Below are 27,982 nucleotides of genomic sequence, written 5' to 3'. Positions count from 1 at the left end.
CTCTCAAGATCCATCCACGTTGACAAAAACAGAACGGAGTTTCCTCAAAAAATTAACAGAGTTACCATATGACCCAGCCATCCCACTTTTGGTTATCTATCTGAAAATTTTAAAAACACTTATTTGTAAAGATATATGTACCCTCTATGTTCACTGTAACATTATTTACAATAACCAAAACATGGAAACAACCCGAGTGTCCTCCAACAAGTGATTAGATAAAGAAGATGTGGTACATAAGCACAATGGAATACTATTTAAGCCATAAAAAAAGATAAAATATTGCCACTGGACTCATTTAGAGTGAGAACACAGATTGGGAGGGGCGAGGCAGAGTTTCCAACAGGGTGGTCAATGTAGCTTCACTGAAGCCGAGAGTGAATAGTGAGAGAAAGCAGCAGCTACGTGATGGTCTGGAGGGAAGACACTCCACACAGAAAGAACAGCAAATGCCAGGGGCCAGGCTTATCACATGTGAAAACAAGGTGGAGAAGAGGGAACTGGCCAGGAGTAGATTGTATGGGGCTTAGCGAACTCCGCTCTAAGGAGTCTGGACCGAGGCAGCGGCCTTTCCGAGCCAGTGTGAGAGAGCTCTTGCTGAGACTTAGTATTGAGTAAAACAATGAAAGCTCTGAGAAAACAACATCTCACCAAAGGCACTGAGTGCCAAACCAGATCAAGATTCAACCACACCTCCCAGATCCTGAATGCACTGGATAACCCTTTACGTGCCGGAATTTCTCAAAATGAGCAATGTACAGATGCCCCCTACTGGCCCCCGGCATACCTGCAGATTCCCCTGAGAGTCTAACTTTCACCTTAAAAAGTGTCTGGGTGACACTACCACACTCAAGCGTCCCAAAATCAGACAACAGTGCTCTGTGATAAGTTAGTCTTCCAGATACTCCACAATATTCTTATAATAATGTTTCAGATTACAAAAAACAAAAAAGATCACAGCCCCACGGATCCCCCCTACTGGCCCCTGGCATAGTACGACTAGGGCCATACTATGGCTAGTGGACATGAGTTTGAGGAGCACTGCTCAGTAACACCCTATATGTCTTACGGTGATGGACAAGAGAGCTGGGCTGCAATTCTGACAGAGAACACATTGATCTTGACTGAAGAAAGGTCTATGCCAAGGTTTCCCTATGCTAGAAGTCACGAATCTCATTCTCCCTCTTCACTTTTCACTGAGGAACAAGCGCACAGAAGGACAGGGACACCTGCCTAAGTGCCATGTCAGCCGTGGAAACCAAGGTGAGGTCAGATGCTGCAATCACCCTGGAGGGAGATTTCATAGTTGGAGGGCAGGAGAGTGGCCTCCATTTTCAGGGGAGCATTACAGCTACTACTCCCGAAGGAACCCAGTCTCTGAGCTCTGAAGAGCATTTCCGTAACATGGTGGCTTCAGCAAGGACTGCTACTGTAAGCATGTCCACACAGTGACAGTCATACATTCAAAATGTCAGCTATACCAGAACTGGAGCGGAGGAGTCACAAGTCACTCAATAGTGATCAAAGACACAGCTGAGAGGTTTGCGCTGACAAAGCTAGTTGAGTGTTGTTTGATTTGGGACATATTTACTTTGGAAGATACGCCAACAACAGCCCAGCACCAAAGTTCACATTGAAACCCTGCTGATGACCTTGGCTGATTTCAACTCTGCAACGCCACTTCTCAGAAGCACAGAGGTGAGTTCAGTTTCTAACATTTCTGCTGATTATAAATTCTTCTATGTAGTTAGAGATGGGTAATTGGTGCATTTCTATATGAAGCTACACGTTCAAAAGCTTTCTACACTTAAAATGGAAAATATCATTTTTAAAATTTGCCTATTATAAAATTCTGTCAAGTTACATTTTTGGGAAAATTGATGTAATTGGAACAGGAATTGGATTAAGATAGAACTGTACCTATGTTAAATTATTTGAATTGGATAACTGTACTGTGATAAGAATATCCTTGTTCTTAGGCATTTTTCTCTGAAATATTAGGATTATAAGTTAGGGGACCTACTTTCAAAAGGTTCAGAAAAAAAGGTATGTGTGTGTGCGTCTGTGTGTATACACATATAGATACACACACACGTATATGGAGAGAGAAAGAGAGAAGCCACTATTCTAAAATACAAAACCTGTGAATCTGAGAAAAAGGTACACAGGAGTTGTTTTCTATATGCCATTCTTTGAACTTTTCTGTAAATTTGAAGTTATTTCAAAATAAAAGGTTTTTAAAACTTTAGGCAGTCACTTCTCTCTCATTATATCTGCTCTGTTTAGGCCTGGAGATAATGGCCAGGAGGGACAAAGGTGTCTGGGTGTTATGCTCTGATGTGTGATTAAAAAGATCAACCTCGCTCCATGCAATCAGCTTGAGAAAGTGCCTTATGAAATTCCTGGAAAAACAAACTTGTGAATAATTTACCTTTAAAAAATAATGCTTCTCTTCAAAGGTAGTTACCTGGATTTAAACACAACCTAGTGATAATTTTAAAATGTCATATAATTATTGTAATACTAAGTAGCAAAACAACAGGAAAATTTACCTTTTAGATCCTTAGTTTCAATCCATGGAAAATATCAGCTATTTTCTCTTACCTCTGATAAGGGGATAATGAAAACTATTTTTGGCTTTTCATTATATAATGCAAGAACTGGGTGTAAGAAGCTTCTGAACATACTATCCGAATACAGGACAAGATCATAAATGTCTGCCTCTGCCTCCATAGGGGGCCTCACATTCCTTTTTCTGAACTCTTATTTATTCGAGTTGCATTTATTTTTTTAACCTTATTCTTACCTGAGGATACTTTTTCAGTGTAGCCTATCTAGCAAGGGGACTTCCACCAAGTTACTCACTTTCTTCTTTCCTAACTTTTTCAAGTATATTACCATCGATACCCATTCCCAATTCTATCTGGAAACTGGGCCCACTTCTACGTGCAGCCACATACATTAGAAACTGTTTCACTTGCAGGCTACACGTGTGGCACTGTAGCCTCTGCTAGGTGCTGGGGGCGGCGGGGCGGGGTGGGGGCAACAGATTTTTTCAAAGCCAGAAACTATACGACTGTCTCTCTCCAAAACATGCAATTCAAAAGCCTATGAGTTGTGAGTAGAACAACAGTTGAGCTGATTATTTAAGTACTGTAGGGGAAGATCCAAGGAGGGAGACTAAGGGTAGAGACACCAGTCTGGTGCTCCAGGGCCAACAGGCAGAGCATTCCATGTGTGGGTTGGGGGCTTCAACCAACTTGGTTCCAATCTAGCCACTGCCACATATAGCAATTAAGGCTCATGTTTTGATATGTAAAATGCTGTGAAGACGAAGTTAAATTACATAGACAAAGTCCCTCGTGGCATCTAGCAGAGGCGCCAACAGTCATTGCCATTGTTAACACCAACGAACCAAGAACATTTCAACTGGGGTATCTGTACAGGTAGCTCCATCTTCAGGCCTCAAAAGTCCAAATATTTACTTAACAGGAACAGATATGCAGTCCTCAAATATCTAACAGGAGATGGTGACACACAACAAACTTACTAAGTCACGGCTCCTCTTGCTGAGGTGATTAGAGTGATGTTGGGATGGCGTACAATTGTACAGCATTCAAACACCTATTGTCACTGTCCTGGTGAAGCACAGAAGAATCAAATAATAAATCATCTACTCAGGATGCAATTAATAACCAGGAAATAAGAGAAAGACAAACCCATTTGGCAGCCAAAAACAATTTGACAAGCCAAGTCAAATCCTTCCTCGGAACAGGCAGAATATGAGTAGATAAAGACAAACTTACCAGAGCTTAAATATTAAAAACCTACTTTGTTTACTTAAATAAAGGGAGTGCCCCCTCAGGCCTTTAGTAAGAGCTTTCTGACATCACCCTCACACGGACTTTACACGCCTGTGAGATTATTTTTAATTTCATGCTAGAGGTAGTTAAGTAGAAAAGATTTAGTTCCTCCTGGCAGCAGTAGGAGCCAACTAAGGTAGAAAGGAGAAAAGGTACACCTGCTAGCTTTGGAGCCTCCAACTCAATTTTAGGCCACCAATCACATTTCACTAGGCCTGGAGGGGGTCTGCATTATAGACAAGTTCCAAATCTTGTGCAAATTAACCCTACAAGACTACACAAACTTCAAATATCTTTAGAATACGTTTTTTTAGAAAGCTTGACTCGTACACATTTTTCAACATCTCTACTCAAGCTCCACCTCTTGGTGATGCTTTCCTGACACTCCTGGTACTCCTTCTCCTACTGCAGGTGGCAGAGCCACACCCCAGCTCTGCATACCACCCCACTTTGGAGCCCCTCGCTTTAGTGCACATCTGTCCCCCACCTTGGTGGAGGACACCTTCATGCCTCCAGAGCCTAATATGTTATTTGAAGATAGGAGACAAAGTTTAGTGAATGAATGAAAAAGTAATTCCCCCAGGGCCCCTGAGCCTCCATGATTTTAGATGGTTACAGTTTTGCAAGCTTTTAATGAAGGGATTCTCATCTAGGGCTCCTTAAATTCTTCAGGCAGGTTTATGAAGCCCACACATAATGTTAATATTTGTTTATCTTTACCAGATTCTCTTAAAGTCCGTAGTACTAAAATGGTTAAGGACTGGGGCTTCCAGGGCATCTTTCTGGGTCAAAGCCATGGGGAGTCACTATGAGGCACTGCAGAGGTGAGGTGGGGTCTGCCAGGCTGCCTCTCACATGTTGTATTTTTCCTCTTAGCTTTAGCTCTGCCAAAATGATATGCGCATTCCAATCCCTCATTATTTCTCTCATCCTAACATCCGTGTGTGGGAACAGCAGCCTGGTGGATCAGCCTGAGAAAGGAAGGGAGAGTTCTAAGTCTGTGGATCCCCAATGGGGACAGTTAAATAGCAAAAACCTGAGCATGCCCCTTCTTCCTGCTGACTTCCACAAGGAAAACACAGTCACCAACGACTGGATCACAGAGGGGGAAGAGGATGAGGATTATCTGGATTTTGAGAAGATATTCGGTGAAGATGATAACTACATTGACATCATCGATGTGGTTTTGCCAACAGATTTTGGCAGCATCCTCCAGCTCTTCCACGGCAAGAGCCGGATCCAGCGTCTTAACATCCTCAACGCAAAGTTTGCTTTCAACCTTTATCGAGCACTGAAGGAGCAGACCAGTACTTCCGACAACATCTTCATAGCCCCTGTGGGCATTTCTACTGCCATGGGTATGATTTCCTTGGGCCTGCAGGGGGAGACTCATGAACAAGTGCACTCAGTTTTGCATTTTAAAGACTTTGTCAATGCCAGCAGCAAGTACGAGATCATGACCATTCACAATCTCTTCCGTAAACTGACTCATCGCCTCTTCAGGAGGAACTTTGGGTACACACTGCGGTCAGTCAATGACCTTTTTGTTCAGAAGCAATTTCCAATCCTGGATGACTTCAAAACTAAAGTCAAAGAATACTACTTTGCTGAGGCCCAAGCAGCTGACTTCTCAGATCCTGTCTTTATATCGAAAACCAACAACCACATCCTGAAGCTCACCAAGGGACTCATCAAAGATGCTCTGGAGAATATAGACCCAGCCACTCAGATGATGATTCTAAACTGCATCTACTTTAAAGGTAAGAAATAGCTTTATGTTTCTCAAAGCAAAGTCACAACATACTCTTAGTATGCATGCAGGTGGACTGAATACCAAGAACTGTATTCTAGCTCTGATTTACCCAGGAAACCAAGATATAAGTTCAGCTCACAGGGACAGGGAAGATCGTGATGAAGTGACGATAGAAGCGGATGCTTACTGAGCCCTAACTTCATGCTTTACATTGACTGAGCCTTCGCCACAACCTTGTGAGGTCAAAAGTATTATTAGTGTCCTCATTTTTCAAATGGAGTCATCAAGGTACAGGGAAGTAAAATGACACTCCACATGCACAGCTAATTAGAGGCAGAACCAGGGTGTCACCCCAGGTAGGCCATCTCTAGTACTTTGCTAAACTGGAAAAAATAACACGAGAAACTTTTTAGCATTTGGTCAGCCTGTTTTGTTTTTTTTTTTACCCCTCTTTACTTCTCCCCACTGCCACTTCCACCCCTGACCTATGGATGTTGCCATTTCCCCTTAAGAACTGGATCTCTGAAGGCGGGGCGTCACCTCCCACACACTCGCGGCATGCACCCGGGGCCTGGCGCTGGCGCACCCAGGGTATGGTCTGTGGCTCTACCTGGGGCGCAAACCCAGGACCTTCTGCGTGTAAAGCAGACCTGCTAACCGCTACACTATGGAGGCACCCCAGGTTTTTTGTTTTCTTTTTTTTTCATTTCTTTGCCCAATTATTAGTAAGCAAGAATATGGATAAAACGCGGAAGAAAGGTGTCTGAAAACTGTTCAGCTTGAGTAACTCACATTAACACCTATAACTCTTTTGGGGACACTTCTGCACTAATGGCCAGGTGTAGAGGAAATAAACCAGTATTTCTAGAGCAACTGTTCTGGACTATGCACCAAGGCACTTTTTAAAGAGGATACCCCAACTCATTATACACAGACAGGACCCCTAGAGTCCTAGAAATAAATGGGCAGGGATGGCTTGTAAAATCCAAACCTCTTTTAATATGCCCTCACTGGAACCTGAACCAGAAGAAACCTCTACGTCATTCTATAAGCCTAGAGAGCTGGAGGGCAGAGAAAAGGAATGAGTCAGCATCACAAATGGTTGCTGTGACACAAACCACTCTCCTCTCTACTATCAAGAACTAGTGGGCACCATCTAGGGTCAGTCCCCAAGGCCTGGGAGGCCCCCCTTCCTGGGCAGTTAGCTTTAGTGCTGTTTATAGCAGCCCACAGAGGTAAAGGACTGAGGCCCTCTCCTGGCTGCTGTTTGGGGCCAGCCCTCCCCCTCCCAACCTGCCAATACACCGCTCTGAGCCTGTGCCAAGGCCTTCCAGCAGCTGTGCCAGGCAGACATTCTGCTAGATGGGCAAAAAGAGGGCTGAAAAAGCCAAGCCCACAGGAATGGCATGGAGGCTGAGGCGGGCTCCTGGGCTTCCTCCCACAAAAGGTTCAGCACAACGCTGGCCTCATGGTGGGTGGAATTAAAGGCTGAGGCTCTAACAGGCTTGTGACAGACAGACACACACTATATATGTATCCCCTGCTTTCTGCAAGTTTGCGTTACATCACTTTGCTTTTAAAAAAGACCTACGTTAAAACAGTAACAGCTTTTTTCGTAAAGGCAAAAATCCTCTTTGGATTTCTTTCAGTTAAAGAAAATAGGTACTCTTCGCTTTACCCCATTTCAGCTTATGAAAGTTTTCACAGGCCTGCTCTACTTTCAGATAGTGGGGGAAACCGGTATATATGAACACAGACATATCCTTTTTGCTACTGGCTATCAGTACAAGTTTTGGAAGTGAGTAAATTGCAGTCCAAGCCCAGGCTTTACCACCCCTTATTTGTGTGGCTTCAGGTAAGTCATTCACCATCTCTGTGACTCTATTTCCTCACTTTTATCATGGAGATAATAACACCTACTCTGATAGGGCCATGGACAGCACTGGCAAGAGGTAGTGATGCTGATGCCACATTTAGCCCAGTGTGTGGCATGTGGCAAAAGCTCAATGAACCTGAATGAGTAAAACTGTAGATTCCAATATTATTAAGTGTATATGATATTGCTAGTGACATTTATTTTACTTCTACAAGCAATTAACTTCCGTTTAGGAATGACTTTAGAACAGGCCAATGGAAGCCATTTGGGCAGCACCAAAGTTTTCAGTTCTATTGGTCTATGGGTCACCCCTGGGCCCTTAGAGCCTCTGAATAAAGCTCGCTGGGTATTTAGGAGCAGGCAGAAACACACAGCAGCAAGCCATTCTCACCAGAAAAGGGCTGGAGAAACAGGACAATCAGTTTATAATCTCCTAAACTGAATAACCAGTGTCTCACTAAATTGTAAAGGTGGCAAATATATGTGCTTCTTTATCCCATCATATTAGAAAGGTCACTTAATTTAGTCCTGGGAATCAGAGGGATGAAATACTAGTAATGTTCAATCTTTCATGGATGCTTACCAAAGAAGAAGAAAGTCTAAAAGAGCAATTTTAATTTCTAGTTCCCAAATTTGTTACTAATCTGATTTTAATTTCAAATGTTATACCCACTTTAAAAAGCAGAATAAAAAGAGAGGTTTGGCTTCAGCAGGAAGTCAAAGGAAAGAACCCCGGGAGACACGAGACAGTTCCGGCATGACCAGAAGAGCAGTGATTCTCAACCGGGGACAATTATGCTCTCGGGACAAATGTTAGGAGACATTTGTGGCTGTCACAATCTGGAGAAGAGAGGGAAGCACTCCTGGCATCTAGGGGACAGTTTCAGAAGTTAGGCCAGGGATGTTGCTAAACATCCTATAATGCACAGGATAGCTGCCCATTACAGAGAACTGCCCAAGCGTCAATAGTGCTGAGAAGCCCTGGGCGAAGGCCAGCTCAGAGAGGAGGAAATCTAACTACAGAGGCAGGTGGTAGTTAAACCTCCTCCCAAAGACTTGTCTGCTTATCTCATCCAGCTGTTAAACCCACCAGCTGGAAACCTTGAACAAGTTACTTTGCTTTTTTGTGCCTGTTTCCTCATTTGTACAATGAGACTAATAATAAAAAGTACCCACCCACCCCTATATGGTTGCTAGAGAAAACGAGTTAGTACAGGAAAGGTACTTAGAACATTGCCAGGCCTCATCTCTCAAGTATCCATCATTACTAGCTACTAGCATCTTGGAGCTGAAATAGTCATGTGCTTCTTCCTGGATATGCAGCACTGCACCCAAATCAAAAGCAAAGACCTTGATGGCAGCATTGCATCATCACCAACGCATCTTGCTAGTCACTACAGAATTGCAGAGTGTGAGGGATGGAAGTGATCAAAACAGAGCTGCCATCAACTCAAAGCTACTTATTTTACAGATGAACAAGTGGTGGCCCAGGCGAGTTAAGTGTCTTGCTAAAGTCAAATAACTAGTTAGTGTAAGAATCTGACCCAGAATCTACTCTGGTCTATTTAATCTCTCCATCATTATCATGCTTCCTGCAAGCATGTTATTAGCATTCTGACCATCGTAGAATCCTCTAAAACAGTAATTCTCTAAGTGTGATCTACAGATCAGGGGCATCAGCATCACCTGGGAACTTATTAGAAATCCAAGTTCTTGGCCTAACCCAGACTTTCGGGATCAAAGACTCTGGGAGTGGGACCTGATGTATGAACATGCCTTCTAGGGGCTTCCGATGCATGTTACATGTGAGGACCATGGCTCTAAAAGAACTTTTCAAAAAAGCCTTGTTCCTGTTGACTTTACAGGATCGTGGGTGAAAAAATTCCCAACAGAAATGACACACAACCACAACTTCCGGCTGAATGAGCGAGAGGTGGTCAAGGTTTCCATGATGCAGACCAAGGGAAACTTCCTGGTGGCAAATGACCAGGAGCTGGACTGTGATGTCCTGCAGCTGGAGTATGTGGGGGACATCAGCATGCTAATTGTGGTCCCACATAAGCTGTCTGGGATGAAGACCCTCGAGACACAGCTGACACCCCAGGTGGTGGAGAGATGGCAGAAAAGCATGACAAACAGGTACTTTGGGTTGAGTGTTTGTTTGTTTGTTTTATTTCCAGGATCCTGAGGGAGCCCAGGAATAGTGGAACCTTGGTCATTTTTTTAAAAAAGGAGAAGTATTATGAATACCCAGGAACTGCCACAGTGGGCCACTCTATTAATTCAGCTCAAATTTCTTTCGGTGAGAGGCAATCAGAACATCTGTGAGAAACACATCTGCTCTCCATAGTGAGTTTCAGAAATTAGGCACAGGTGACAAAGATCCAGCTTGGAAACAATCCTGGCTCTGATTCTGAGTCCCAGCTTGTAAAAGTGGCATGATCTCTTAAGTCTCCAAGGTTGCTGGAGGAAATATATAGAAAAGCAATGTCAAGCATTCCTCACAGCACCTGGAACCTGGGAGGTGTCCAACAAAGATGAAATTTCCCCTCTCCCTCCCCAAGAAATCCTGAGGTGTTCTTAACTCATTAAGGACATGTCATTCATGATTTTCCTCTATTGTTATTTATTACTCCATAGTCAAAACCACAGGTTTTAAATATTTACTAACATTATTATTTGGCTCATGGCAGAAAATGGAGAAGTCACATTTCTGTTTCACTGTATGCTGGCTAGGCCCATATTAAGAGGTGAATCTGGTGTGAATCTCCTTTCAGGACAAGAATACAAAGAAATGCAATAAACTGAAAAGCAGGCTCTTAGAGGAAAGTATTTACCCAGGTAGCCAATTAGTCATCAAGCCCTGTCAATTTTTCCTTAAAAATGTCCCTCTGTACTTGTCTCTTACCTGACCTCACTATCCATGACCTTCTACCCTGAGCCTAGGGAGGCCTAACCAGCCTGTCTGTTTCCATTCCTCAGTCCACTCCAGCACTAGCCACCAGAACAGCATTCTGACGACACCATCTCCATCTACTTCTTCTCATAAACTCTCTGTGGACCCCCACCCATTGGACACAGCCCAGTTTCCCGGCCTGGCCCACAGACACAGCCCAATCCAGCCTGCTCTGCTCTCTCTCACCTCCTCCTTTCCTTTCCCCTCCCCTCCTGCCCACTGCCCTCCTGCACCCCAGCCAGACCACAGCCACACACTACCTCTAGGCCTTTGCTCACTCAGTGAGCCCACCCATCTCTCAAGCTGTAGGCCACCTTCTAGGCCACAGGAATACCTCTCTTTTAATAGACCTGTTCTAGTTGGTCAGACATTAACATACCAATTTTTGTTTTCACTGCTTCACATATGAGCATCTTGGCTCGCTAACAGGAAAGCAAGCTCTTGGGAAGCGGGGAAGACATATGACATCTCTTTACCCCCGGGAGGGGTAGATTTGGCCCAAAAGCACTATTGCTGCTGTTCATCCAGTTAAGGACTGAATGAGCTGTGGCAAGGACAGAATGCTTGGCACTGTCTGGTATATAAAGAGTTCTTTTTTTTAAAGTACACTGACCAGATATTCAACTCCTTAATAAAATAAGAAACACCTGAAATCAGGGACCCAAACAAGGGATTTTAGATACCTTCTCAAACCATAAACCAGTAAAGTTCTGCTGCTGACCTGGAAGACAGGACGTGAACCACATGGTATGGAGGAAATGACCACACAGCAGTACCCACGCCTCAGTTTTCTGTAACTGGAATTACAATGGGATGGTCTTTACAAAATTCTAAACTGACAGTACCAGGATATGATATTAACAAGTGCTATATCAATTTTGAAGAAGAAACATGATTCTTTTGTAACTTGTGGCTCATAAAACTGGGCCTCCTTTTCTTCTCTGATCAGAACGCGAGAGGTGCTCTTGCCTAAATTCAAGCTGGAGAAGAACTACAACCTGGTGGAGGCTCTGAAGTCAATGGGGGTCACAGCGCTGTTTGATGAAAACAGCAACATGACAAGCATCTCAGACCAGAGAATCACCATGAACCTGGTAACCTCCCTTCTCCGCCCTCTGCACCTATCCCCAGGGTCTGTCCCCAGCAAAGCCTCCCTGCTGCCCGGCCTGGCTGCACAGCTCAGGGGTACTGGGTCTGCTCCCCCTGTGTCTACCAGATACTGAGCGGCAGGGTGGTCTGTCTCATGGAGCAGCCTGAGGGTGAGCCCCATTCCTGCTGATGCCAAAGAGCGAGAAAGCATGTGCTCCACTTTGTGAAATAGCCACTCCCAGCTAAATCGTGAAAGACCTGCTAAACACATGCAGACACTGCACCACCTGCATGTTGAACTTAACACACCAATGACAGGCACTCCACAAAAAAGAACATCAGTCCAAATAATGTGCAGATCCAGGCCCCATCTTTTTCATGGCAGCACACCCCAGGACATGGGGCCTGCAGGTTGTCTTGGCTCACAGACTGCTTATACTGTGACCACCAGCAAGAGTGACTAAGATGCTAGTTTAAAGATGAGTACTGTTTTAAATAACATGGCCTCTAAATATAATTACCATACCTGACAGGTAATTAGGGAGCATTTCAAGAGTTATTCTGACCAGCAGTGGTCTGTACCTTGTATGTGGTCTTTTGATCCGTTCCCTGAATGAGATGGGACTCCACCATATTTTCTATCCCTCTGTGTGCCAACTGATGGAATGTGACAACTTTCCTTTCCATTTTGAAACAGTTCAAACACCAAGGTACCATCACGGTGAATGAGGAGGGCACTCAAGCTGCCGCCGTGACCGCGGTGGGCTTCATGCCACTGTCCACCCAAGTCCATTTCACTGCTGACCGCCCCTTCCTGTTCCTCGTCTACGAGCACCGCACCAGTTGCCTGCTCTTCATGGGGAGGGTTGCCAACCCCACCAAGTCTTAAAGGTGAAGGTCTGTGTGTCTCAAGTGTTCTGGGAGCACTGTAATTGTTTCCATTCTAACAATGAGAACAGATTTTTGGCATCATGACCTTTGTGGTTTACACCACTCTGAAATCGAGGCCCATATGAGAGAAGAAATTTACCAACAACCGAGAAGCTCACTGGAATCAATTCTGCATAGTAAACAATGCTGCCAGTTCACAGAAGTTAATGTACTTGTAGTGTTTCAGCTGTTATCTAGGGCAGGGGTCCCCATACCCCTGGGGCAGCAGACCAGTATCGGTCAGTGGCCTGTTAGGAACCAGTCTGCACAGCAGGAGGTGAGTGGCGGGCAGGCAAACAAAGCTTCATCTGTATTTGCAACCGCTCCCCAGTGCTAGCATCACTGCCTCAGCTCCACCTCAGATCATCAGACATTAGATTCTCATAGGAGCACCGGTCTCTGGGGCCGAAAGGGTTGGGGACCACTGACTTAGAGGGTGTTAGCAACATACAGACTGGCTTACCTCCCATCTCCTCAGAGCCTCTCTCCCTGGGCACCTCCTTCCCCACTGGAGCCTCATCCTTGCACATCTGGCTCTATTACTCTAAGCCTCAACCAAGGCTCCTCACCTAAATGCAAAATACTGAAATGAGCAAAATGACTAATTGCTCACCTTTCCCAAGGATGGTGTATAGCTGGCACCATGTCTAGGAGAAACCACTTTGTGATATTCAAGGGGTGCCCTGGGCATTAGGGCTTAAGTTTAGCAAGGCCCGACCCTCCGAACTGATGCTAATGTCATCTGTACTCCTGCTGTCACCTCACTGCTGCCCAGAGGACAGTGTGTACATGTGGCCTTGCCTTCTACCCGAGATAAATAAATATCACTACTTTTACTATGTATCTGTTATAATTCTAATTTTTGAAGCTCAGAAAACTAAGAAAGGCCAAATTCAAAGTAGCTGACATCCCCAGAAACGACAGGTTGAGGAAAAGTAACTTGAGTTCTCTAGTGACTCATGTGCTACATCAAGGCACATTCTCAGGTGAGTGTTGCTAACACCTGAGGGCAGGGCTGCTGTGGATGGGGCTGCGTGGGGAATTCCTGAAATGCCAGTCTTTATGTGGAGCACATATTTTGGCTTTCATTCTTGGACGCACAAAAACCTCAGACATGCTCCTGTCTGGTCTGATAAATCAGGTGATGTCTGAGGAATAAATTTCTGGATTCTTCACTATCTGAATAAGACAAATGGAATCCAAAGAGGCTGCTCAGAATTCAAGAGTGCCGGCATCTCTGCAGTGCCAGGATGATGCACAGGGCTGGGGAGAGCATCATAAGTGCTGTGTGTGCAACTGTCCAAATGTGACCTCTTCAGCCCTGCAGGAGAGGCTTTCTCTTCCACTCTCTGCAAAGGAGGAAGATCAGGTTCGCAGGGCACCAAAACCCGCCAAGATGCCACTGCAGTGAGTGGTGGGCCAAGGTTCAAGCGTAGGTTGGCCTGACTCCAGGGTCACACGTAAAGTCTTGTCACAGTGTTTATGACACAGTGAGACCAATACCAGTCATGGGGCAGCAAAAGGGAAGCAGCTAGCACTCCCCAATTAGGGGGCACTGTGATGGGTGGGCCCTAGGTTATCTTATACCAACCCAGAGAGGTTGACACTATTTTTGCAGTTGAAGAAACAACGAGGGCTCATAGAAGTAGTCTGACCCAAGCCTGAATTCAAACCCAGGCCCAGTTTTTCACTGCTAACCGTCTCCGCCTGCCCCTGTCCCAACTTTCTGCACCAGGGCCTTTGCCTCCACGATCTCCTGATCAGTAAGGGTTGAGGCCAAGTCTTTCCTTATTGAGGTCAAATCTTTCCTCTTGACCTCTCTGTGAAACCCGAGGTTGCTGACAACTTACTCCTTGGATTCCTTCTCCAATTTGCTTCAATACTATTCTTTTCTGATGCCTGTCCAACATTTCTCATCTTGCTGTTGGTTCTTCCCACTCCTCCCATTCCTAAATGTAGCTATCTCAAAAAATTCTGCCTTTAGCCCTTTGTCACGTCCATCCCCTATCCAGAAAGGCAAGAGCCTCACTTACGTGGCTGCCCCACCTGTACTAGAACTAGCTCAGGCTTCCCCATGACCCTGCACCTGTACAGGTCGAGGCCCTCTAGTCTACGTGCTTTTCATTCACTTATACCCACTCAGAACACCCTCGCATCCCCTCCTTCAGTTACTAGCTGACCCGTGTTTCAAGGCAGTGAGTGTTAATTCAGAGCATAGTCTGTGGGCCAGGCTGCCTGGGTCTGAACCTTGGTTCTGACATTTAGCAGCTGTGGGACTTCGGGGCAAGTTCTGTGTCTCATTTTCTCCATCTGTAAAGTGGGAATAACAGTATCTACCTTGCAGAGTTGTTGTGATGATTAACTGAGTTCATGTCTGGAAAAAGTTTAGATCCATGCTTGGTGTTTAGCACGATTGTTACTATCTTCATCTGAGACAAGTGTCTAGCCTAGGGATTCCTAACTGGGGGTCCTAGTTGTGTTTCCCCCACTTAAGTTCTTAAGGTTAAATGCTCACCCTTCTGAATAAATGCATTTCTATAGAAGGAAAGGGCACAGGTTCAAAGGACACCATGACCTAAAAATTGTTAGTCTACAAACCTCACTTTACAGGCACTGAGAGAATAAGTAACCTGTCCATGAAAAATACTAGTGGCACAAGTCAACCAGCTCTGTGTGAAGTGCATGAATGTTTTCAAGCAGGAGGCCTATCTTGCTATGACAATGGAGCAACCAAGGATCTAAGCAATACATAACTTTCAAAATGTTTAATTAACTAATGGGCTAGACACCAAGAGAAGCAATTTAATCAATGATATTTCTGAAGAAATATTCATAAAGTTTCAGGACAAAGATCAACAAACCTAAGCAGGAAGGAGACTCAGAGATCACATGACCCAGCCTCCAGCCTCTCCCTCCAGGTTCCCAAGGTCACTGATAAGTAAGTGAACAGTTGTAGTAGGACCAACACCAAGGCTTCTGGCCCCAAACCCACTGGCACTTCCACTGAACAAAGTAATCTGAGACCCTCTCATCAAAAGATTCAAAACATAATATCTTTGTCTTTAGGAAAAAAAAATTGCAAAACATTAAAAAACCAACTTTGGAAATTAGTTTCTCCTAGAAGGTACAAGGGGTAACCAGAAAGCAAATTTAAGAACCCTGATCTCTGTGCTCTTCATTGAGCAACAAATCAAATATTTGCTTCCTCCCCCATATTATAACCATTAACTTTTGTTAAAACTACAATATTTATTCTATTCATGTAAAAGGTCACTGCAGTAGAGGAACCAGGAGTATTTTAAGTGAGTATGTTCGAGCTTATCATTGCTAACATTTAAGCCTACATTGATGGAATGGCACTTCAGAGGGTCATACCCATCTTTTTCAGAAGCTCTGCTGGCAGAACAGGCCTGGAGAGGCCGAGATGCTGACTTAAGATCCCACACGTAAGAACAGGGGTCCAACTATGGCCCTTGTGACCCTAAAACCTGTGTGCTCCCAAACAACTTCAAAGGCATTACTCCCCAAAAGTACAAAGTGTCCCGTTTAGATTTCTTCTATGCATTTATTAAACTCTAAATGACAACCACTATACATGTTTAAAACTTTAAAGACATACAGGTCACAGAATTCTGGAGCTCACTGACTTGAGTGTCACCCCAAGCATGCTGTCTGCCAAAATCTGCATTCCTGTGCAGCCTGCTGCATGGCCCTTCCCTACTCTGACAGGTGGAGAGAATGCTGTGGACTTTACGCCTCTTCCCTCTCCCTCCAGGTTGAACAATGGGTTCATGTGCAATGGCACTTCTAAAACACAACTGAACACTAGTCAAATTAACTATAAAGTGAAAAAACTTAGGTTTTTAAAAATTAACCAGTGAAGGTGTCAATAAAAAATACCATGACAGAGAGAGTCCTGGAAATCCTGAAATCTTAAGGTGGCTGTGGAGAACACCTGATCATAGGTATGTAGGTTTGGGTAAGGTTCCCAAAAGGACATGAAAAGCCTTTTTGAGGCAGGCCCAACCCACTTGTCCCCTCAAGCACACTGAGAAAGAGGAGACTCCCCTGGCACAGATGTGGCAGGGGAACAAGCCACTGCTTCCCCTCCTGAGTCAGCTACTTACTCGGGGGAGGGACAGGAGAGAAAAGGACAGGCAGAAGGGAGGTGAACTGGAAGTGGAATGCTCCACAAAAAGCAACACGTGACATCTTAAAGGTGAAGAGTAACAGCCAGTTACCATTTTTCATCCATCTTGGCTAGCTAAAACTGGACCTCCTAAAAGTCCCCAGATTCAGAATGATGAACATCCAGACTGGAGTAATACAGAAACTGCTCTGCAGAGATCAGGAGAGGTGCCTCTCCATCTGCTTGCCCTACCTGTAGGCCCCTGGGTCACCGCAGCAGCTCGGAGGTCAACTCCTCTGGTGTTCACGTTACAGGGCACACATATAAGTGCTCAAGACTCAAATTACTAGGGGTGGAATGAGATGGGAAGACACTGGAAGGCAGAATCAAGGGCTTAACTAGAAGGTAGGTCAAGCGGAAACAAATACTAAAACATGAGGCCTGGCTTAGGCCTGGCAGCTGAGAAAGACTGAGAAATGGAAAAATTATTTTTATAAAGGTGTTCTCAGAAGTGGCTGCAGGTTGAAATGGGAAAAGATGGAGGTGGGCTCTCCATAGGACAGTGCCGCAGCAGGGAACAGGGCCTGTACCCCAAAGTGGTGAGTGGGGGGCTATGCCCCCAAGTGTTATGGACCTGGGGACACCGAAGGCTGTAGCTCCAAGGCCTGAGAGTGACCCAGAAGTCCAAGGCCTCGTCTTGTAGGAAGGGGCCAGAGAGGAGTTGGAAGTGGGTGCTGCCTGTATTAGAGGCACCAGAGCAAGGCATGAAACACAGGATGAACCCAGTGTCAGACCAGGAACCTTGGGGCTATACAAGAGGGAACTGAAGCGGGTTCCCTAGTTAACTGGCGGAGGATGGTTGGGCAAGGCTTGGGAAAAGGGAATGAGGCAGTGCGGCCACAGCTAGCACACACCTACGGGAACAGTCACGGAAGAGCTGATGGTGACTGAAACACAGCCATATCTACACAATCACTGGCACTTCAAAATAGCATTTTTCTAAGGAATTTGCTACGTATCACTTTGCAACATTCAAAACATGAATACAATATCTGGAGTGTGCAACAACTCAGCTAATGAATACTTACCACAGCTATTACAGGAATGAGTACACCCAAGTTCCCTGCGCTGCTAGAAGCCTAGAAAAGAACAGAATTGAGTCACTGATGAGCATGTTTCTTTTTTTTTTAAAAAAAGGACAAGACATAGTGTTGTGTAAAGCTGTAATTCCTCAATCTAAAAGAAGTGATCAGGAATATATACTGGGAGAGATGTATAAAGAGACTCACTCAGCATAATTCTGATAGCAAAAAAGTTGAAATAACTTAAATGTCAAACAGCAGACTAATTACATAAATCATGGTGCCTCTGAATAATCTGAAAAATATTTAGTTACTTTGGAAAGTGTCCCAAAAAATGTTAAAAAATAAAACAAGATTTAAGAGTATATTATGACAAACTGTAATTGAAAAATTAAAAAGATTTTAAAAAGTATATTATGAATTACCAAGTATCCTCAATTATGTAAAATAAGATCCAATGATGTAAAATAAATACATTTGCATAACAAATCTAAGTGGAAGCCTGCCAAACTGTTAACAATGATTACATCAGAGTAGAGAAATTATGGGGCCTTTTTACCTTATTTACAAGTTTCTGTATCTTTTCCAAAATAAACATATATTCCTTCCAAGTTAGGGAAAATTGGAGGATTACTTGACAATAACTAAATAAAAGGTAATTCCCCTGGTTAAACACAGGGCTGCATATTTGCCAGTCCCCTCTCACCGCCCCTCCACACTCCCTTATTCCGTGAGGCCCCATTTCATGAGGTAAGTGCAGCAGTGGCTCAATAAACACTTGCCTGTACCCTGCGTGATCAGTAAATAGGAACTATCTGCAAAGAACAGAATTCCCAATTTGATACACATGGATTCCCACACTGTCTGGGGCACAACCTCCATCCCCAGCCCACGAATGAAGCATTAAATCCTGAGTCTTGACACAGAACATGCAGAGATGGCAGGCAAAGGGAAGAAGCCCGTGGGTCTCAGGGGGTATCCTTCTTGGCATTAAGGTACAATTCCCAGGAAAGAGAAGGAGAATGGCTCCTGGAGATACCCTCAGACAGGTTACAGCCTCTGCTTTCTCAAGTGCTGAGCACCTCCTTGCCTCTTCAGAACAGCCCTCTCATCCCAATGCCAAAGGCTCCACTGGACACGACGGACGCCCTTGTCTCTTATACATCAGGATGGGACTAGCTGTGCACCACCCTGGGAGACTTAAGAAATTAGGTGCCCAGGTCACTGGTAGGGGGCCCAGCAGACTAAGGCTGAATTAGAGCAAAGGGTCTTAAGATCTTCTTTTGTACTAGTTATGTCCTCTTAGCCAAGGTTTTCACACAGAAGGCTCCTTCTCATTCAGTTTCCAACCTAGCTGTCAACTCTTCAGAGAGGCCTTTATGACCCTGGCTATACTACCCTGTTTTGTTTTCGCCATCTCCCACTAAGCCCACAGGAGCAGGAACCTTGTCTATTTACTTCCATAACTCTGGTACCAAGAACAAGGGTCGGGAAACTACGATCTGTGGCCAAATCCGTCCCACTTCCTGTTTTCGGATATAGTTTTACAGGAGCGCAGCCACTCTTGTTCATTTATTTAATGGCTATGGCTACTTTTACACTACCATGGCAGAACTGAGTGGTTTCAACAAAATACCATGTGGCCCATAAAACCTAAAACATGTACAATCTGGCCCTTTACAGAAAAAGTGAGCTCACCTCTGCCCTAGGCACACAGTAGGTGAACAGTAACTGTGTGGGTAAGGCGGGGAGTGGGGAGAAAAGACAAAAGTGAACAAAGGTGTAGACTTGGTAGAGGGAGTGGCACCCACATAACATATCAAAGGGGAGATGATGAAGTAAGAGGCTTAATGTGCCTCAACCTCCCCAATCTGTCTCTTTGGGGGTTAGAGACCTGACATTTTGTCTATCCTTGTAGACCTGTCTTGCTTGGACAGCCTGAGATTAGGCCAAATCTGGCCCTTCGCACACTGTCACTGTGTTCTAATGACGGCCTCAGCCCCCTGGCTTCATAATGAATAAGAAGGGAGAGACAAAGTTAGGGGAGAAAATAGGAGTCTGCTGTCACCTTATCACCCTGGACTGGGGGAGGTGGCTGCCATGAGCTGAAAGTGGATTGACGAGGAAGCCAACCTCTCCCTCGACTCCTACCAGCACCTCTGAGAAGGAATTTTACTCCCTTTGTTCTTACACTTTACCAGATGCATTTAAATCATTTAACAAAGAAAGTGCCATATTTCAACCAAGATGGCTGAAATATGGAGACTCAGCCCTGGCCTGCAAGACAACATGCTGGGCCACCCCCTCCCTACCTTCAGGGCAGGCCCCTTCTCGCTGGCCCTCTCGCTGGCACGCTTTCCCTCCAGCCCCAGCTGCACAAACAGCTCCAGCAGGTTCATGAGCAGCTCGTCCACAAGGTGCTCGTCCTGGATGTTGGCTGCGATGTTGGCCAGGGCGTTGATCACCGCCAGGGAGCAATGCCTGGGGGGCCGAGGAGGGTGGGGGAGAAATGACAGCCACTACAGGGCAGGGGCCACCCACTGCAGGGGGGAGGCAAGCGGACTCCATCCAGCCTCACTGCCCCTCAGTGCCTATGAACAAAGGAGCCCTCCAGAGAAGTACACGCCATCTTTGTAAACAGCGGCCCCTAGAGGGAAGTCATCTACTGCAGAAATGACTGTGACCTCTCTCCTGACATGCATTAAAGGCCTCAGGAGACTGTTTAGGGTCTAGTAATCTGCACACTGGGGACTTGGGAACGTCTCAGGGCAATTCCCTCTGAGTGTCAAGTTAAAAAAGGAAGTCAAGTACTCCCAGGCATCTCCTGGCTGAACCCTGTTTTCCCCTTCAAATTACAGACAGCCTTAATTCATCACAACCACCCATAAAACTTTTGTCTGATGATCAGCTTCTTCCCAACACTGCCTCCACCTTGGAGCTTCAGATACTTAGGAAGTGCTCAGTGGTCCTGAGACAACCTGCCCTGGGATCTTGCCAGCCCCACATAAACCCTAGACACGAAGCTGGCATTACCCCTCAGCCAGATGCTGTGAAACAGCCAGGCTGGCCAGGCTTCTGTGGGCACTAGGGGCAACCGGACCCTGCTACTTCCGAGTTTTATGACCTCAGGCGATAGCAGACATCTTTGAGCCTCAGTTCCTTCCTGAGTGAAACAGGGATAATTCCCTCCTTACAGGGTGCAGAAGGACTTAAACACTCCATGGTGAAGCACTGAGCACACTACTGGCCCCTAAAAATCTCAGAGCAAATGGCAGCAGTGATAAAGGCACCCATTTCACAGATAGGTAAATTAATTCTTGGTAGGTGAGGGCAAATGAATGCCATAAATACTTCCACTGGTGAGACAGAGAGAACAAATCACTTTTGGTGGCAATATCTGAAAAAGATTTATGAAAGGAAACTTGAGCCAGAAGCTGAAAAACTGGAAGGCATGGGAACAGTTAAGACCTGCACACAGCAGGGCCAAGAGCAGCAAGAAAGGTCTGAGAGTCAGAGGAAAACAGAGCAAAGACAGGGTGGGGAAGGTACAAGGGGACAGGAGGCGCAGGAGTCACTTTGGAGCAAGGAAGTAATGTGGGCAAGAGGTGCTTTGGTCTTTGAGTCAGTTTCATTGAAGAGATCAGGATGGATGGACAGAAGGAGCTGGCCGCCTCCCCAAACCACTCCTCAGGCTGTTCTAGTAGCCTAGGCTTGTGATCGTGGCAGTGAGAAGGCAACGAAATAATAATGCTGAGAGCTGGTATTTATCGAGAGCTTTCACATGTATGATCTCAACTACCCACACAACTGGAGCCATGTTCATTTTACAAATGAGGAAACTGAGGCACGGAGATGGTGAGTATTTTCTCAAGTCACGTAGCCACACTCCCGCCCACTGAGCTGGATATAATGGTCAGGAAGGGAGAAAAGAAATGCCAACAAAGGGCCAACATCTCTTTCTCTCTGCTCCAACCTTCTGTCCTCCTGACTTCGCCTCCTTCTTTTCCTCTCTTCCCTTGATCTCTGACAAACTCTTGTAAGATCCTCCAAACACAGAAAAATGTGTCCCTATCCTCAAGACATTCCCAGTAAGGGCAAGGAACAGACAAGGAAGCATATCTCAGTCTGCCAGGGAAAAATAGCAAGACTTATACAAATTTAAAACATTCAAGGATATAATACGCTCATTCCCTTTGACTCACCAAATCCCACCTCTCTGAATCTACCCTGAGGAAAGCATCAGAGATGCTCACAGATATGCAGCTATTAAGGTATTCAGTGCAGCACTTACTAGTGGAAAAACTGGAAAACTATCTTACATCTCAGCTAGGGACTGGTTAGATAAATCACGGTGCTGCCATATGATGGGACACGATGCAGCCATTAAAGGTGACATGTAGAGGAATGTTCAAGGCATGGCTGATGTATTGCTATGTTAAAAAGCAGGTCCCTTGGGTTGGCAATTTGAGCCCATGTGGAGTAGTGGTGGGTCTGGGGTGGCACTGAGCTCAATCAGCGCCAAGTGGCAGGCGTATCGGGATTTCATGTCTCATGTTCTGTGAGCACTGATCTGTAGCATGTTTTCTTTTGTAAGAAGAAAAATTGATTTAAAAGGCAAATCCCCAAACCTCACATTTTCAAAGGGAGTTAAATACTGTCATGATCTAAAGCAACAATGAGGTCCAGAGATTTACCTGTAGCCGTGGTCCTTATAATCTTTAGTGGCCGAGTACACAACAGAGCTGGCCTTCACGCTGATCTGCTGGAAGAGATTCCACACTTCCTGATAAATGTATTGCTGGAAGAGAGTAAAGGACACCGTTACCATGCCACGACTCTGCCATGAAAGCCTCTCCTTGGAGCACAGAAAAGGCCCCTTTCTTGTCATTCAGAGGGAAAGCTCCTGGAATCATGGACCATCAAGGGCATCCAATCCTAAAACTTTAACCAAACCTCAAGTTAAAAGCTAAACAGAGAATAGCTTTAATTTAAATCCTATTATGCTGTCAACAGCAAGAAGTTAGTTTAAACCTTTTTCCCCAGCACTCATGGAATCATTACACTATTCTGTTATTTGGAAAAAAAAAAAATCTATTTAGTGTTAAGCATTTAATTGATCTGCAGTTGTTACGACTGTGAGCATTTAGTTGATCTGCAGGGTAAATTTAATCTGTATTTTTATACTCCTGATAGTCAAAGGAGTTTAACGAAGCTTGCATAGCACTGGTGGGTTTCAAGGCCGCGGCCTTCCTTACATTTCCAGTGATAACCAGGCAGCCCAGCTGGTCTATGATGAGCACATCGAGGGGGGAAGGCGGCTGGCAGAATTTCTGCTGCAGGATCTGCAGAATTGGCTCCATGACCTTTGGGGTGTCCCTCAGGGCCACTGCGATGTGTCCCAAGGCTCGGATGGTGTGGTCTGGAATCAAGTGAGCATCCCTACAGGAAGAAAGAACAGAAGTGCCCTGGTAATAGTCCTCTGGCACGCGGCTATGAAATGAAACCCAGCAGCTAGACCTAGACCTTGACGTCATCAGTCTTTCAGATGCAGCATTCATCTGAAAATGACAGACAGCGTGGGGTCCTTAACCACCAGCAGAAACACAAAGTCCCATGCACAAGGCAGGAAGAGAGAGATCTTTCTCTACTCCCAAACAGTGGTCCAGAATAGGCATTCCAAGGCAGGCTTCCTCTGAAATAATGGGACAAACCCAATGCACGACTCCAAGCTATGTAAGAAAGAAGCAGGAGGTACACATTGCCAGCTGCCCCCAGGGGCCCGCAGAGAATACAACTGGTTGTCCCCCTGGGATAAGACGTACTTGTCGCTCTCCTGAGAGATATACAGCCGGTTGGAAAGGCTGGCCAGGAAGGCCTCCACGATTACTGCGTCCACTGTCAAGCCAGCTTTCAGGCACCTGAGCATTGAGAAAACCCACATGGCATTAGGCATCACAATCACCAAAAGAGTATTATTTTGTGTTTTGTTTTAATTTTTCCATCTCAGCTCTACAACGTTTAAGAAACTGCTCTGGACATTTTTTTTCCCCCAGAAATCTGAATGAAAGTCATTACATGGAATAAATTCAAAGAACTGCTGCTGATTATGCCCGTTTGATAAGTAACTTTGTTATTTTGCCCAGAACAGTTTCCTTCAGCATGTCATACCCAATTCCAATTTAAAATTTCCTGTTGTTCCTTAACGAAAGTCACAGTAACTGATTCAAAAGATAGATGGTCCCAAGATGGCTGAGGGAATACTAAAATTAAATAACAATGTTTGAAGAGCATGGAGAAATGCTTATGTTCTAGAGAAAAGGGGAAATTTTAAAAGCCTCTAAGAACATAAAATCTTATTAGGCACCTCTCTCACATTTGCCTGGCTCACAGGCCTCAGAGGCAGAGAAGAGCGAGAGTCTGACAGAAATGGAGACTCCCAAGTTTGGAGAGCGAGAGTTCACACTGCAAGGACCTGGGCACGAAGGGACACTTGATCATATAAAATCTCTCATTTATATTAAAAATTACATGAGAAAAAAAAGATTAAAGAAAGACAAATGTTGTTACTCTGGATGATGGGCTAATGGATAATTCTTTTCTTTCTACTTTTCTGTACATTACAAAGTTTCTCTATTTTTTATTATGTTTATGACCAGAAAAAAACAAGAAGCTTTATTTTTAAAAAATGTAACAATTCCTCTTTTTAGATCAAGTATAGATTTAGGATCATCAAAAACAAGCTTTACAAAATTATAAGCATTTCTAATTTTATAAGAGTCTGCCTGAAATACCATTCCCTTCCTGCCTGGGTCACCTCTCTCTTGCGGGGCCTCCTACCTGCAGATGTTGTCAATGGCGATGTCTCGGAGCTGTTCATACATGGAGGGCTGGCTCTTCTTTCCCGGCATGACACTCAGGGTGGACTCGGAATGCTCGTTGGTTACACTGATTTTTATATCATTGCCAGCAACTGAATGCAAAAATTTAAATATGCACCTGGTTAAGCCTGTCACTTTCCACCCCCATGTCTGTAATTCAAAACCAAAATAATATGCTAATCATGTTTAGCTTATAAAAGAAATCTCTCTCAAAAGATTTGACCGAACGTTTCAGAAACAAGTATCTGAGAAAAGGAAGGATAAAACACACGTTTAAATTAAAAGGAAGAACACTTACGTTATAAAGTGATAAATACGTAAACCAAGAATTTCCTAAGAAATGGTTCAAAAGGCCTGATGAGCACCCACCCTTACAGTTATCTAGTTAAGGTGCACAAGCCAGTATAGGTGGACGAGGCTGAGGGTAGAGGCCTTGAAGCCAGAGGGACCCCTCCTTACTCCCGGCGCAGGGAGTCTTTCAGGTGCTGAGTTGGGATTTCTTCATCTAAAGATAAAACGTCCACCTTCACAGGACTGTGGGGAGGATGAGCTACATTAGCGCCTGAGCTCGCAGTGGCTGTTTAATTAACGTTAGTCATTACAGGTGACCAGATTTGCTCCGGGCCCACGTCCTTTATAGAAACATAATATTCTCTTGGGATAATATTCCCTCAGGGACACACAGGACTCACACTTCAGACCACTTCAGTAAGAAAAGGGACCAAAAAGAAAGCAGGACCAGAGAGGGGACTTCGGTGGTGGCGGGTGCACACAAGAGGGGAAGGCAGAGAAGAGAAAGGACTGGAACCCCAAGGGGGTCACGTGGAGAAAACCGTGAGAAAAGGTGAGGGAGAGGAATGAGCCCAAGCGCAGGGCAGAGGGCACAGCCCAGCCAACGCATCTCAGTCACGGACCTGGGCTGGGCTCACACACCCAGTCACTTGGTCCTTTCCTTGGAGCCTCAAAGGCACACAGGGGCTGGGGACTGGAGATGTGGCCTTAGGTACAGTCATTCCCTTACCTGTGTGGTACTGACTGTGGCATTTATAGAGCTTCACCAGCACGGGGGATGGGACAACCAGGAAGTCCCGCAGAGACGGCATCACCGAGTGCACCACCACTGGGAATCTTTCACACAGACGGCCCAGACCCTGCAACACACCATCAACCTGTCACGTGGCCCAGGGAAAGGTCGGTTGAGCAGTGAGATGCTCAACCCTTCAGATACCCAAGTTTGACCAGAAACTTCCAAGGTCAAAGCTCCCTGGGGCCACCTGCCATGGGGCACAAAGACAAGGAAAGGAAATGGTCTTGACTCTCCTCCACCTAAGAGGGAGATGTATTGTTAAAGTGTGTGCATTTCTTTTTGAAGCAAAATAAGGAAGAAAGGGTACAAAACATGATTTTTTAAAAAATGGCAGATGTGGAGTCACTGGGGTTGTGACAATATAAGAGTCTTGGCAGAGCAGAGCTGGCACTGCAGACGCAGCCCTCTGGCTCCCAACTCCTGCAGCCTTAGGAACGGCCTGGTCACCAAACACAGGGCAGCCTCCCCACACAGGAGGACCCAGCTACATCTGGATCCCACTCACAGATATCCCAGCGCCCGCTCCTACCAGTCAGTGGTGAACTATGTCCAAAACAGGCTCTAGTTCAAGTTCCTAAAGACAATAGCTCAGACTGCTGCTGGTGTGCCAACCACAGCCTGAATGGCATCAGAAGGCCCTGTTGATAGGATCTCAGCCTCTCCACTGTTCATGAGACTGACCTGAAGACAGCAGATAAGCAAAGGTAAATGAGCAATGATGACTTTGCTGGATGTCTTAGACTGCAGCTTCTCAGAAAGCTTGATGCAAAGATTTTCTGCACCTAAATTCAAAATCAGAGGAGGGTATAAACCACTAGCAAAGAACAAAATTTATAAAATGCTCATCCACCAATTAATCATATAATTAAACTAAATCCCAGATGCACACTTTTAGGATTTGTTAATACTGAGAGTATTACGCCTGAAAGTGTTCAGAGGCAGGCGTCCTAACTGAAAGCTCATCTCTGCTCCTTTTCTGCTACTGTAAAAACACCTTCCTGCACCATATGTGACTGCTTTCTCCTCTTTGTTGGCCCTGAACCCCCTTGTTGCCCCATCCCCACAGCGCTCTGTGAGAGGCAGCCATCTGCAAGTCTGCTGTATGCTTCCTACTCTGCTGTTCACCCTAGACAAGCGCCTTATCCTCCAGCACTGAGCTCCCGCTTCTCCACAAAGAAGCCCAAGGAACCAGCAAGAAGCCCTGGAGAGAACACGCAGGCCCTGTGACCTTGGCCATCACTGTCCTCCCAGGTCCAGACACTAGATGTCCAGGGCATGGGAAGAGCCAATGCTCACCCTGCTCATCCTTCACGGCCCACACCATGAGGTCTACACAGGCGGCGTTTGCCTGGCAGCGCAGCTTGAGGGGGCTCAGCTCACTGTGAATTCGGTCTACATCGTGCAGAATCTTCTGAAGTTCTCCCTGGCTCGTGTTGAACTGCTCCAGCACAAAATCATGGATCTCTTTTACAAAGGTAGTTGGGAGGTCTGTAGGAAAGAGAGCAGGCATTGCAGCTAGAAAAAAAACTGCACCAAAATTCAGACCGTGACCATCTACAGTCTCCCTAACAAAAACCCAAGAAGAGTAAGTTTGCTACTGGCTGCTGTGGTTCTAAGAATGCCTGCTGGAAAGAACTTGGAGAGGCAGTGCACAGCTGCCCTTCACACCCATGCCACCTGGCACTCAGAGCAAATGATCATTTCCCAGGGAAGTGAGAGCCACGTTTTAAGAGGTCAATATACTAAAACCTGAATATATGAAACACGTAAATTGGGATGTATCACCACTGGAACTGGTCCAATTAACAACAGGCAATACTTCAGTTATATACATATATATTTACTGTTCTTCCTTTAGTTCTACTGAGATACAATTGACATACATGACTGTGTAAGTTTAAGGTGTACTGCATAATGATTGTACAAACATATAGTGATTTTTTTTTAAAGGTTATCAGTTATCAGATAAGGGCAAAAACTGATTATAACCTGAAGAAGATAATTAATTCTCTGGCTACAAGGCTGGATCTTCAGAGCACCAAGAGTTTGCAGTCTTTCCAAATTCTCATCCTTAGAGCCTGCAAAACTCAGAACCAGTGTAACTGGCATAGGTCAGATCAGCTGAGGAAGCCAGTTAACACAAAGCTCAGGTGGGAGGGGAGGCTGCAGAGGGTTAGGCAGGCAGTCACTGCCATCCTCCTTCATGAACCTATCCTTGCTGTGGTCCCACCCAGACTCAGCCTCCTCTTCCCAAGAGCCCTTGAAATCATCAGGAAAACAGATTAACTAGATTATGGTACATCTACATGGTAGATTATATAGTCATCAAAACTTATGTT

General features: G+C 45.2%; 2 protein-coding genes across 3 annotated transcripts in view; one reads left to right on the top strand and one right to left on the bottom strand.

Annotated features, from left to right (window-relative positions):
- The window catches only part of PI4KA (phosphatidylinositol 4-kinase alpha), a 135,093-nt gene that overhangs the window by 70,182 nt on the left and 36,929 nt on the right, over positions 1-27,982 (bottom strand). For both annotated transcript variants that reach the window (XR_005654002.1, XM_039868416.1), the window contains exons 11-19: positions 26,940-27,131; positions 26,325-26,425; positions 25,578-25,707; positions 24,516-24,648; positions 23,501-23,596; positions 22,934-23,117; positions 22,373-22,476; positions 19,991-20,159; positions 17,685-17,735 (exon numbers count right to left, since the gene is read on the bottom strand). Coding sequence is in view for 1 of the 2 variants with exons in the window: in XM_039868416.1 (XP_039724350.1) it covers positions 17,685-17,735; positions 19,991-20,159; positions 22,373-22,476; positions 22,934-23,117; positions 23,501-23,596; positions 24,516-24,648; positions 25,578-25,707; positions 26,325-26,425; positions 26,940-27,131 (1,160 nt within the window). In the remaining variant the exon portion in view is untranslated. The remainder of the gene's footprint in view (positions 1-17,684; positions 17,736-19,990; positions 20,160-22,372; positions 22,477-22,933; positions 23,118-23,500; positions 23,597-24,515; positions 24,649-25,577; positions 25,708-26,324; positions 26,426-26,939; positions 27,132-27,982) is intronic.
- Positions 1,633-13,308, top strand: SERPIND1 (serpin family D member 1). Its single transcript, XM_039868420.1, is given in 6 exon segments — positions 1,633-1,677; positions 1,679-1,698; positions 4,740-5,623; positions 9,358-9,631; positions 11,398-11,542; positions 12,235-13,308. Coding segments are annotated over 6 exon segments (1,545 nt in total). The 5' UTR covers positions 1,633-1,647; the 3' UTR covers positions 12,427-13,308.

Source organism: Pteropus medius, unplaced genomic scaffold (genome assembly GCF_902729225.1).
Source record: "Pteropus medius unplaced genomic scaffold, Ma_sr-lr_union100, whole genome shotgun sequence".
Lineage (NCBI taxonomy): Eukaryota > Metazoa > Chordata > Mammalia > Chiroptera > Pteropodidae > Pteropus > Pteropus medius.
This window is presented reverse-complemented; position numbering and strand designations above follow the sequence as displayed.